The 12,800-nt window shown below is 28.9% G+C and overlaps 1 protein-coding gene across 1 annotated transcript in view; it reads left to right on the top strand.

Annotated features, from left to right (window-relative positions):
• LOC111636595 (protein sel-1 homolog 1-like) overlaps window positions 1-12,800 on the top strand; it is a 94,406-nt gene that overhangs the window by 41,771 nt on the left and 39,835 nt on the right. The window contains exons 6-9 of the mRNA XM_023381878.1: window positions 1,028-1,084; window positions 1,838-1,906; window positions 8,439-8,502; window positions 9,873-10,027. Coding sequence (XP_023237646.1) covers window positions 1,028-1,084; window positions 1,838-1,906; window positions 8,439-8,502; window positions 9,873-10,027 — 345 coding nt within the window. The remainder of the gene's footprint in view (window positions 1-1,027; window positions 1,085-1,837; window positions 1,907-8,438; window positions 8,503-9,872; window positions 10,028-12,800) is intronic.

Genomic DNA, 12,800 nt, shown 5'->3' with positions numbered 1-12,800 from the left:
ACTGGGGTTGGTCGGATAATTGAAAAGTCGGATAACCGAAAAGTATGAAAAAATCCATTATTAGTGTAGTATATTATTATATCCCATGTAATTAGTATATTAGTATATTAGTATATCGCTATTAACCTATTTTGCGTTGAATTTTCATCGATGTTAAGCCTAACAAAAATTTTTTAAAATAATAATCGTCGCTATTGTATCGTTAAAAATTAGAAAATTAAGTCTCGTTTAAATACTGGCTCCCTTTCATGGTCGAGCCAGTGTTGCCAGCTAAAACACGTGAAAATAATATTAAAGTAGCCAAGACATAGCCAAATATTGTAGCGCTACATCACTAGCGGACATTTGAATTTGCCGACTAGAAGCAGTCGGTTAACCGATGTGACGGTTGATCGGGGGTCGGATAATCGATGCTCTACTGTACTTGTCCTGACTGACTGATTGATTCATCATTGCCCAGAGCAAACTGTTGAACCTAAAGAGGTGAAATTTGGTACACAGTTAGGGTACATCATGAAAATGCACACTAAGAAGGGATTTTTTGAAATTCCCTTTGGGGTAGGGGTAGGGGGAGAGGGAGAGCATTAAGACTTAACCTGAAGAACGGCTTCTACTGTATGCGACTTTTTGTTTTCAACTACGTTTAGTCTTCATTGAGTACTTAGATGTATTAAATTGATAACATTTCAGACATTGTTATAAATACTTTTATATATTTTGATTTTTTAATCAAATGTTCGAACTGTTTTAAATTCAAATTTGTTATTGCATATTGGTTCGATTATAGAATAATTGTAAACGTTCCAGAAAATTGATCAAATTGAAAACAGTTTGTTTGATTCTCAGCAATTCTCGTCATTCTCAGTGGTGGGCCACATGTACAACAATTACTGTGATTGTTGAAATACTGAATATAAATGATATTTGCTTGCAAAATCCACATGAGCGAAGTCGTGGGTAACAGCCAGTATATTATATATTTATATATATGTAAAATTGACTAAATTTTAAAAAATTTATTTTGTAGGTTGGTTTGGGTCAACTTCATTATCAAGGAGGTCGGGGAGTGGAACAAGATCATGCTGTGAGTTTGTTTTCTTTTGTAATCTAATAATTATAAATAAATATCTTATGTCTGCAAATCTATGCAAACTTTTTTTTTGTTGATGGAACATGCATTCTATGGGAGAAGCACTTGAATTCAAATTTTACTTAGACCAAATCTTAAATTTTAACAGTTATTTACTATAAAATTTATAATAATTTTTCAGTTGATTTAATTGTAGAAAATAAATTTTATTCAGTGCCATGGCCTGGTTTAAAATTTATGGATTTTATTTTCTCCATATTATTATTATAGGCTTATTTAAAAATTTCATCCCTGTTTTACTTAAGTGATTTTTGAAATTAATTTAATTATATTTTCCAAAATCATGAACCTGTATTTATATTTATGAAGCTTTATATGAACTGTTAAAATTTTAACAGTTCATATATTTAGAACAATCTGTGTATAATTTGAATATGGTTGCAGTAGGAACTCCTGTTCAGCCAATGAAAACTGTATTTCAGTAATTTTCAGATTTTTAATAATGAATTAGGATACATTTACTAAAACAAGTTATTGAATGTGGAATTGCTTACTTAATAGCCAGTATTACTTATTATATATAGTCATTATAAATATATATTATTGCAATTTATTTGTTTATCAAAAGAAAAGGCAAAGTCATTTGACATGGAAAGCCTACTCCCAGAGAACAAATTAATAAATTTCCATAAAATACATCACAGTATTATTAAATTTTTTAATCTTAAAAATTTATTTTATTTGTAGCGTGCCTTGAATTATTTTGTACAAGCTGCTGATGCTGGTAATGCTAATGCAATGGCATTTTTAGGAAAGGTAAACATAGGTTATTTTATTTTGCTATGTTATATTTAATCCATTATTTTAATTTTTCCTTTAATATTGAATCATTTAATTATGATATAAAAAATAAATTGAAATGCTCAAAATAATATATGTTTCAATAGTAAAAATTTAAGTAAGGTAAAGATTTATTCAAACTGTAAATATCCAGGTTTTTTCTTATAATTTCAAAAAATTTATAAAAAAAATTATTATTATTATTGCTGTGTGTATAATCATTAAATGAAAATAATAATTTCATTTAATGATTACAAATATTTGTAAGTTAAATTATAGTTATTAACAAAAATAACTTACAAATATATGTATTATTAGGTGAAAATATTAATCTTATAATAAAATAAGACTGTTTTTAATAATGCCTTGTTTTATGTGTGTGAGAATATGAGTGAATAAGATGGATAAATATAGTAAGGATTTTTTTTCTAAAAAACATAAAATAAAATAATATCTTTTTTAATGGTTCAAATCATAATTAACATAAAATTATGCAGAAAATGTAATTAAAATTTTATCTTTTTGTACTTAGTAATAAATATTATACAGTGTTTGTGTATATACATATATATTTTCTATTAAATAATTTAAAATTGCAAAATACATTAAAAATGTTTTCATTGTTTTTGCTTTTACTTAATATAATGATACTGTATTACTGATGTTTTTATTTAACCTTAACCAAACTATATTCAAAATTTTTGATCATCATCAGTTTTTAAGTGTATTATAAAGTAATTCATTTATAATTAATTAATGCACAGAAGTGAATAGAAAACATTGTTATATTAGTTGAAAATATAAATATCAGTTAAAAATAAACAATTAACATCTCTCTATACAAAAATTGATTGCATTATTTATAAGGGTAGGGACAAACTTGACATTTTCTGAGTAGAAAAAAGCACTTTATGACAGAAAAAGCAAATTATTTACAACTGAAAGAGGGCCAAAAACAGGGTTCAATACTGCTCAATTTCTCTGTTTCTACATGCAACACAAGCAATCATTTTTTGAATCCCATTGAAGTGTCACTGGGAATGTCATATTATTCAAACATTTTGGCAGAAAAGAGGACACAACATTTTTAGATGGCACTAATTGGCATTGTATATATTGTTTGGTTGTCTAATGTATTTCTGTTAAGAAAAAAGAAAACAGAAAAGTTGTTCTGCTTTAAATATTTCTGGGCAGAAAATTTTAAGTATGTTTCCAAGTATATTGTCAAATATAGATTTCTGCTACTTTTTATTGAAAGCAAAAATTTAATCGATAGCTAAGATTGTGGTCTTTTTAAAACAAGAACTTGAGGAAAAAGTTTATCTTACAAATTCTGTTGGGCTGCAATTTGAAAAAGTTGTAGACCTATAAATTCCCACTTTTGTCTGTCTGTGTGTCTGTCTTTCCTTAATCTCAAGAATGTAGTTAGATAGATGAAAGAAGAGACAGATATGAAAACCTTAGGGGCAGGAAGCCTCAATTAACTATGTGTGAACTTCCAGTTTGCACCATAAGTCATGTTATTTCAATTAAAAAATTTTTTCCTGAAAGATAGATGACTGGCACAACTCTATTGCTAGCAGGAAAGTATGATGTACAGGGGCAAGACACTACTAATTTGATGTGGAGGGCATATATTTTAAATGAAATAAATTAAAAATATTATTAAAAATTGCAGCCCGGCATTATGACGATGTCAATAAACAATTGCTCATTAGACATGTTTTTCTGAAGCGACTTTTTTAAAATAAATGCAAAATTTTATTTTAAGTTTTTAAACCTGGTTACAAATTAAATGCATTTTAAATTATTAAAGAACACATTTTATAAGATTATCAGATAGTTTTTAAATTTAAAACCTAATTCTTTAAAATAAATATAGTGATGGAATGATACCAAAACTTCTCTCGATTTTAATTTCAATTCTGCCAAAAACTCCCGATTCTGATTCTTTTGAATAGTTTCTAAAGTTTATTTTTGTTTAGAAAAATTAACGATTTACATTACAAGCATGGTACATTTGTTAATTAATAAACATCAAGCTTAAGAATGGAAAACAATTGGGAAATCCAGAATAAATCTTTTGAAAAAAATCTAAAAATTCTCCATTTATATGTAGATAAGCATGCTTTTATTGGGTACTAAAAAACAAATTTGTAATCTTATTTCAGATAAAATTAATTTTGAAACACTATCCCCAAAGAAATTAACTAATTAATTCCATTTTGCTCAAGGAACTATTCCATCATGTCACTTAGGGTCACCATCTTTGGAAACTGCTTCTTTTGCTGACTCAATGACTGAGGGCAAGGAGAAGATAAACAAGAAGAGGCACTTCTTTTTCATGCTTCTTGCAGTCAGCATGCTGCGTAAATGCTTTAATCCCATCGTATTTAACAATAAATGAAGTTCAACAAATGATGCAATAAGCTGAACAACTATCATCATCACCCTGAATTAACCGCATTTTGAATTCATTCACTTGAACTAGTTTTCCTAAATGTACAATTGTATGAATTATTTTTAAGGAAAGAAGAATCAAACGAATGCCTAGACTGATTCATCTAAAAAAATCCATTTTTAAAACTGAAAACGGCAGTAAATTTAGTATGAGTAATTCTTTTTACTTAGAATTGCACAAATCACATTTGTTATGATTCACAGTATTGCCTGTGAATCATGACAAAAACATTTCTATATAAGCTGAAACTAATTTAGCTTGAATTAGCTTTAAACACTTCTTTCAGCAACACTTTATTTAAACTAAAGTTTTCAACCTCTTTTCATAGGTCTACATTAGGTTTAACAAGAAGATTTGAACTGTTTTCTTGAACAGTTCAAATCTTTTTGTTAAATCTGATGATGTTTTTTTCAATTAAAATATAATTTTGTTTATATTTTAAACTATTTTGCTGACACTTAAATTTTTGTTGACTATTGGTCTCAGTTTGAAATTGCTGGTCAAGCCAACCAATACAGGCCGGATAATTTTAATAACAGCCTATCTTTCCTAAAATAGAGACAGTTAGTACTGACAGAGTGCAGTCTCTCATTACTTTGACTATATGAAAGAAAAGTTGGCTGCAACAGATGTTACTTCATGTAGGGGGTGTCACATGCTCTATGCTTTGTTGATGTGAAAGCTTTCAATAAACTAATACTTAATTGTTAATATCATAATTTAAAAGTTTTTAATCTTCAACTGAAACAAATAATTAATTTTCTTGTTAAATGTGACAGAATTGTTTTAAGAATGAAAAATTTTGACAAGATTTGCTCGATTCTGATTCCCAAAATATGCTGATTTTTTGGGAATTATTACAATTAATCGTCCCATTACTAAAATATGAAAATTTGAAATAAATATATAAGGGAGTATCAATAAGTAGTGGCAGCTGTTTTTTTCTCAAATAATATTTCATTATAATGCATTTTGAGGTATACATTATGTAATGTGGGCTTTTAGCTAAAATTTTAATTGAACATTCAGATCATTGACAGTATGGTGCATTCCAGATGGGTAATCAAAGAATGTTGATTATGAATTCCAGTTTCTTATGAGTAGTGCAGAATAGTTAATTTCTTGTGGTCTCAAGGAAAAGGTAATTTCTAAATTCATTAGAAAATGAAGTGTGCCTCTTGTGGGAGAGATAAGTGTATGGAGATGGTACAGATTATTTCTGGAGAGTCATGAAAGTTTGCAGAAGGGACCTTGTTTGGGTAGAGGCCAAATATCCACACAGAGAAAATATTGCATGCATGGATACATTGTGAAACAAGATCAGTGAGTCACAATTCTGTTTATTGCAGATGAAGTAGATGTTTCTTATGGAACAATACTAGTGATTGCAAATTTACCAGGTATTACATTACTGGTAATTCAGTAATTATATTTGGAGTTACTGGTTTATCTGTAATTTACCTGTAAATTCGTATTAACAAATGATTTAAAATGCAACTGAATTACTGACAGAATTATTGAACAATCATTTATTTTCAAGTTTTCTATCATTTTAGACAAACAACATTTCTGTAGTAGCAATTATTATGACATAACAGACATTGAAATATGAAATAATGTTAATTATTAATTATGTCTTTTTTTATTTTGAAAGTAGGTTCTTAAAAAACATAATACATTTAGGCTCTTAAAAAACATAATACATTTAGGCTCTTAAAAAACATAATACATTTAGGCTCTGGTTGTCTAATCTAGATCTAATTTTTTTACAAATGGCAGCTGCATTAGAAAAAGCTCTCATTGAATCAATACTAGTTGGTCGTACTGTCATTAGAGCATTGAAAACCTTCTTAAGATGCATTCCTTGTATTTTTTGCTCTATACCAGTAAAATAATTGATTTCTTTCTTAAATATATCTTTTACACTTTTCAATTTACTTATATTACTATTATCAGTGTCTATGCTCGTTTTATGTTTAATAAATAAGTTCAATTTTTTTTTCATTGTTAAATTTGATTTTTCTATTGTGCACTTTGTTCTTTTGTCAACACGAGAAGTTGACGGTGTGGTAAGCAATAAACACCTCTCACCAGAAACTGAGTCTGAACTAATTTCAGTGACATCTGCAGGTCACGATTTGTCTTCATTTTCTGATAAGTGCTTGATTATCTATACAATCCCATTCAAAATTGTATTTTTGTTAACATTATAGGATGTTTTGTGTGGCTTATATTTGTTCAATTTTCCTGGGTTATTATACCCCCAAAATAAGACTCGTTTTTTGAGGGAATCAAGTTATAACCAGACTAGAAAATTCCTTTTAGTAACCTTAAATTACAAATGGAATAACCCATCACCACTTGCACTGTTTTATCGCTATGGTATGGGGTGAGAGAAAAGGGAAATCTGCTTCCCACTGGTATTTCCTTTGGAAATTTTAGAAAAATAAATATCAGGCTAATTAAGAGGGTTTTTTAACTGAAATACAGGTAAAAATATTAATTATCGGTAAATTTACTGGAGTATAATTTTCCTAATTTACCGGTTATGTAATCACTAGACAATACACAATGTTCTGCTTGATAATCTTGGATATCAGAAGATTTTCATCACAATGATGCCCAAACATCTTACTAATGAACAAAAGCCTGGCATTATGCTTGTAAAACTTGATCTGTTAACAGGAAGAAGGGCAAGCATTTCTTGATGACATTGTTACAGGTGATGAGTCCTAGGATCAACACTATACTCCAGAGACCAAACAGCAGAGCATGGTCTGGAAGTATATACTATTACCATCTCAGAAGTTCTGCATTTCCCGCTCAACAGAAAGATCATGCTAACATTTTTTGTTGGGATAGGAAAAGTCCACTTGTGGATTTTCTGCCATGAGGCAGCACTCTCCTCAACATTGCCTTGTATTGTGATGTTCTATCACAGCTACATGCAGCAATTTGTCATGAGAGGCCAGATTAGAAATTGGATGAAGTCACCATTCTGCATGACAGGGTATGGTCTCACACCACAAGTGCAACTGTCAGCAAAATCCAGAGGTGGGATTGGAAAATTCTACATCTATTTACAGTCCTGATCTCGCACCTAACAACTAACACATATGCAACAGGCATGATTCTTTGAAGATGAAATAAACAAGCTGGCCATATGTTGGGACAAATGTGTTAATTGTGGCAGGAATTATATGGAGAAATTATTGCTTGTTGAGGTGGAGCATTAGTGAAGCCTCTTCTATGTGACTTACAGAATTGTGTTTATTCTCAAAATCTGTATGATTGATTTTGATTAAAACTTTGCCATTTTCCATTAATTGCAATGAGGAATCCAAAAATGTAATTAAAAAAATGGGGGTTTATGACTCTGTTTTCAAGATATAAAGTTGTTGCACAAGCATGTGCAACAAAGCGATCCTGCATGATAAAGTCACATGATGTTCCACAGTCGCTAGCACATCTTCTATGGACCTGTAGAATTAAGCTTGTTCTCAAAATTTAATGGGCCAATTTTGGTGAAAATTTATCATTTTTCATTAATTGCAATGAGGAGTCAAAAAAAATAATGGAAGTTCATTTATAAATGTAAAAAAATAGGAGTCTGTGACTTCATTTTTGATATAGAGAGAGACGAAAGTGACAATGTCCATGCTTTCTGATGTAACTGAGTGCGCCTAATGGAATTTAGGCCTAGGGGTCAAAAATAAAAACAGCATTGCGTGTTCCTAGTGTATTCATCTTTTAAACTATACCTAGTGCTTCAATAAGCTCTCCCAGCTGAGCTTGGTTATAGTTGTTTTGCTCTTGAGTGTTTTTTAATTTGTTTTATTTTAGGATTGAGAAATTAGACGAAATTTGTTAGTTTGAGAATGACAATTTATTTATTTAATTTTATATTCTTTATGGTAATAGTATTATTGATGGCCAGATGTCCAGGCAATTAAAGTGTGTTTTTTCTATATACCATGCCTACAATTTTCCAGCAAATAATATGTATTTGAATTAAATACAAAATGGAATGTTCTCAGCCTCTTTTAGGGACCTGCATCAAGTGTCAAATTACAGAAAGTTAGAGATTCTAAATTAGAATCTCTAACTTTCTGTAAAGTTTTTAAACTATCTATATTTCAGCTGTTAGAACTTATGTGTTTCTTTATCTCTAAGGAATTCACTTTGCATTTGGTTTGGAGTCTTAGGGATTTTCAATTGGTAACTCAGAAATTCATTAAGCATAAAATCCAAAAAGCATAAATGTTTCAATCCTTCATTATTTAGACACTGTATTGTGAGTTTGGTTGAATCTATAATGATTATGGAAAAATTATTCTACATTCTTACTATCTAGGGTAAAAAACAAAAGACTCTCTCTTGTAATTTCTTAAATTAATAGGTACTTAAGTAGGATATTAAAAATAAATTAACATAGTAGGTACAGTCCTTCTGGAAAATAATATTTGTTTGTTGTTTCTGATCTTTACAAGTAACCAAGAATTACTATTCAAACATCACTACTTGCTATTTAAGAATAGTTTTGTTAATGAAGTTTTTCTTTGACTTCTATATACAGTCGACCCCCCTATAACACGGGTTCATATAGTTCGGATTCCTATATGATGGCGAAAAAATTGCAACAGTATTCTTACAAACACGCTAAAAAAATTCGTATAATTCGGTAAAATGTCACCGCCGACTCATGTCGCGACAGAATTGGTCGAATCTAGACCAATAGTGGATATTGTACAAACCGTTGAGTTTAAACGAGCAGTGGATCTACTAAAAACCATTTATTATTTAACGTCCATAAAAATTATATTTATATTAATGATATCACCAAAGTTCAGCAAATTTTTCGCAAAAAAAATAATTTATCAGGAAGCATGTGAGCGCCATTCGATGACAAGGTCCATGATGAAAACAAGCTTAAGCAATGGCATCGTCGAATGGTGCACACTTGGTAAGTAATCCTACAATTTTTTGTTTATAGCATAGTTTATATGGATTATTCCCAAAAAATTATATGTATTTTGGAAATGTTGAGTCGAATTAGTCTAGAATCTATTAATTTTATGGAAGAAAACCTTTCAAACAACCGTAGTCTGTAAACTGCATACGTGCCGGGCTGTGATTGGCTCATGTATTCAAGGACTCTTAGAACATCAATTTCATAAAGAACGGAATGTATCTACCATGTTATAGGGGGGTCGACTGTATTTTGAATTTATTTCTCTATTTTAANATTAGACTAAAATATTACTTAATAAATTATTTTGGTTTATTATTTATTATTTATTTGCAATGAATATAACTTAATTACTTATAAATTGTATGCTAATATTTCTTTATTTTTGCTATTTTACATTTGTATACTTACTACTTATTTCTTTACTTTTAATTTCTTCTATTTTTTAAACATTAAAAAAAAATATGTATATTGTAATCTGTTTTTACTAAATCAAATTTTATCATGAGCAGTTGAAGAAGAATTATCTTCAAATAGTGGTACAGCCATTCAGAGGGTTCGATTACTTGATGAATTGGAAAATCCAGGATCTACTTCAGGAGTTTTGGATGATGACTTAATACAATATTATCAATTTCTTGCTGATAAAGGGGATGTTCAAGCACAAGTGAGTTTATAGAAATTATATTTCTTACATTAATATTGTTGTCAATTTACATAAAATTTTCATTTTTAACTATATAATATAAAATGTGCTTATATGACACAAGTGAATTTGATGGATGACAATTAAACATAATCAAGTTAATCAAATTATATAAATCAGGATTTGTAATTATTTTGAATGGTTGCTTACAACTGCATAATACAAAATTATACAGTAAAAATGAGGAATCAAACTGTTATATCTTATTTATGACATACCACAGAAATGAAACAAATAAACAGTTTCACAAATACACTATTCAAAAATATCTTCCAATTACCCAAAAAAAAAAAAAAGAGAGAATAAATATTAAGAAAACAAAGTTTCTTATGAATGCAGCATTCTCCAAACAGGATATAAAGAGGTGAGTAAAGAGAAAATTTCAGTTGTACTTTTTGCAAAGATCATCTTGTCAAATTACTTCTAAACTGTGTCTGTAACAGTATAAATTTTTACTAAAATATTTGTTATTATTATTATGATCTGCTTATTATGGTTAATTGTCAAACATGTGGTGCATAAGTGGAATTCAGAAGCTGTGTATAATCTATGTATGATTTAGGTAAGATTTAAGATGAATTTAATATATTTCATATATCATTGTTTTAAATTACCATAATTATATCTTGATTATATCTATATTTTGATTGAATCAGTTATGAATATGTTAAATTGATATATGTCATATGTGTAATATTTTAAAGATAAGTTAAAAAAATACATTTTAATAGTTTTATTTTATTCTTATTTTAACAAAAACTTTGCTTTATTAGTTAATGGAATTATCAAAATCATTTTTTTTTTTTTCACATTTAAAAATTTACAGAGTTTGAAAAATTGTTGATTATGAATTTAAAATTTTGTAAAATGTAACAAACTGAATAAACAGAGTTACATAATGAAGTACAGACTTCTTGCAACCTTTCTTTATAGGCTTCTAGAGGCAACTACATAAACTTCTAAGGTTTATGTAGTTGCCCGATTGGATATGAACATTTAATATAACCTGAAGATAAAGAAACTGTTCAGTGCTCAGATTTTAATACACTGAGCAGTGTTTTATTTCCATTGTAATCTATGGCTCTTAGGCATATAGGATGTGTTTCCACTTTGCAAGACAAGCTATGTGGTTATGTGGCATTAATTAATTAATATAAGTTTTGGAAGCAAAGGATTAAAGGAAGGTTTTGATAGCATAGCTGGTAATACATCTGTGTATGCTGAAGATGTGTGGTGAGCCTTGTTCTATGTCAAATTTTTTTTCATATTATTCTAAATTATTTAATTTATAAATTGCAATTTCTAAAAAGTGGAATTTATATTGATGTTCAAAGAAGGGTCACTTAAGTACTTTTCCAGTAGGGTAGTAGATTATTGACAAATGTTTTTTTATATGTTCACTAGTCTGTTTTAGGTTCAACTGGAACAAATTACTTTTAAACTGGAATGCCTTGCTGTTCTAAAACATATTGGAATATTTTAAAATTTTGTATTAGCCATAGTATATTTGATGATATGTTCTAAAATCAAAATTAATGATCTTGATTACGACCAATATCTTATCAAGGTCTATAAAATTATATAGCTATTAGATTTTGGCTTTATTCTTCCCACTTATCATAAAATATTTGCCATGCAGGATCATCTCACAATCTTGTGCATTGACACAATCTCTGGATGCTTTATAAATCTTGAGGATTTCTACAGTTCTGATTTGTTTTTCATCAAACACTTTTTTGATTAATTTAGTTTCCTCTAGGTTCACTGTCAATATTTAATTTAAGTTTAATTATCAATTATTAATGTTGATACAAGATGATAGCATAACTACCTATCTTTAGACCAAACTATATAGTTAATTAATTAAATTAGTAATCCAAACATTGCCAAAATGAATTCACCAATTAGGTATTTGGATTAATGTTAACAATCTTCTGTTATCATCATCAATTTAAAAAAAATTGAAATTCTTAACAATAATATAACAACAATAATTCTTAAAATTAGAAAATTTTTAATATACCATTAAATAATTTTCTTCATTACAAATCATGTTTAATTTTAGATTTATTAATTTTATTAATTTCAATCTAAATATATAAAATTACAGTAGAGCATCGATTATCCGACTCAATTGGGGACTGGGATTGGTCGGATAACTGAAAAAACGGATAACCGAAAAATATGAAAAAATACATTATTAGTCTAGTATATTAGTATATCCCATGTAATTAGTATATTAGTATATTGTTATTAACCTACTTTGTGTTGAATTTTCATCGATGTTAAGACTAACAAAAATTTTTTTTAAAATAATAATTGTTGCTATTGTATCGTTAAAAATTAGAAAATTAAGTCTCGTTTAAATACTGGCTCCCTTTCATGGTCGAATGAGTGTTGCCAGCTAAAACACGTAAAAATAATATTAAAGTAGCCGAGACATAGCCAAATATTGTAGCGCCACATCACTAGCGGACATTTGAAATTTGCCGACTAGGACGGTCAGTTAACCGAGGTGTCGGTTAATCGGGGGTCAGATAATCGAGGCTCTACTGTACTTTTGCTTTTAAACCTGTCCGTGCTCTCACTTCTTTCCTACGAAATAATGCTACAGACTAGACTGGCCTGGTCACGCTGATTAAACCTGACTAAATCGCTAGTTTGTCCCCGGCCTAATTGTCTATTTTGTAAGACGAAATCTTGATCGAATGAAACTTTATGTAATTTAATTGGT

The sequence above is a fragment of the Centruroides sculpturatus genome, unplaced genomic scaffold, assembly GCF_000671375.1.
Source record: "Centruroides sculpturatus isolate CEXI.00-Female unplaced genomic scaffold, Cexi_2.0 scaffold152, whole genome shotgun sequence".
NCBI lineage: Eukaryota > Metazoa > Arthropoda > Arachnida > Scorpiones > Buthidae > Centruroides > Centruroides sculpturatus.
The sequence above is the reverse complement of the archived record's forward strand: the minus strand, read 5'-3'. Positions and strand labels throughout refer to the sequence as shown.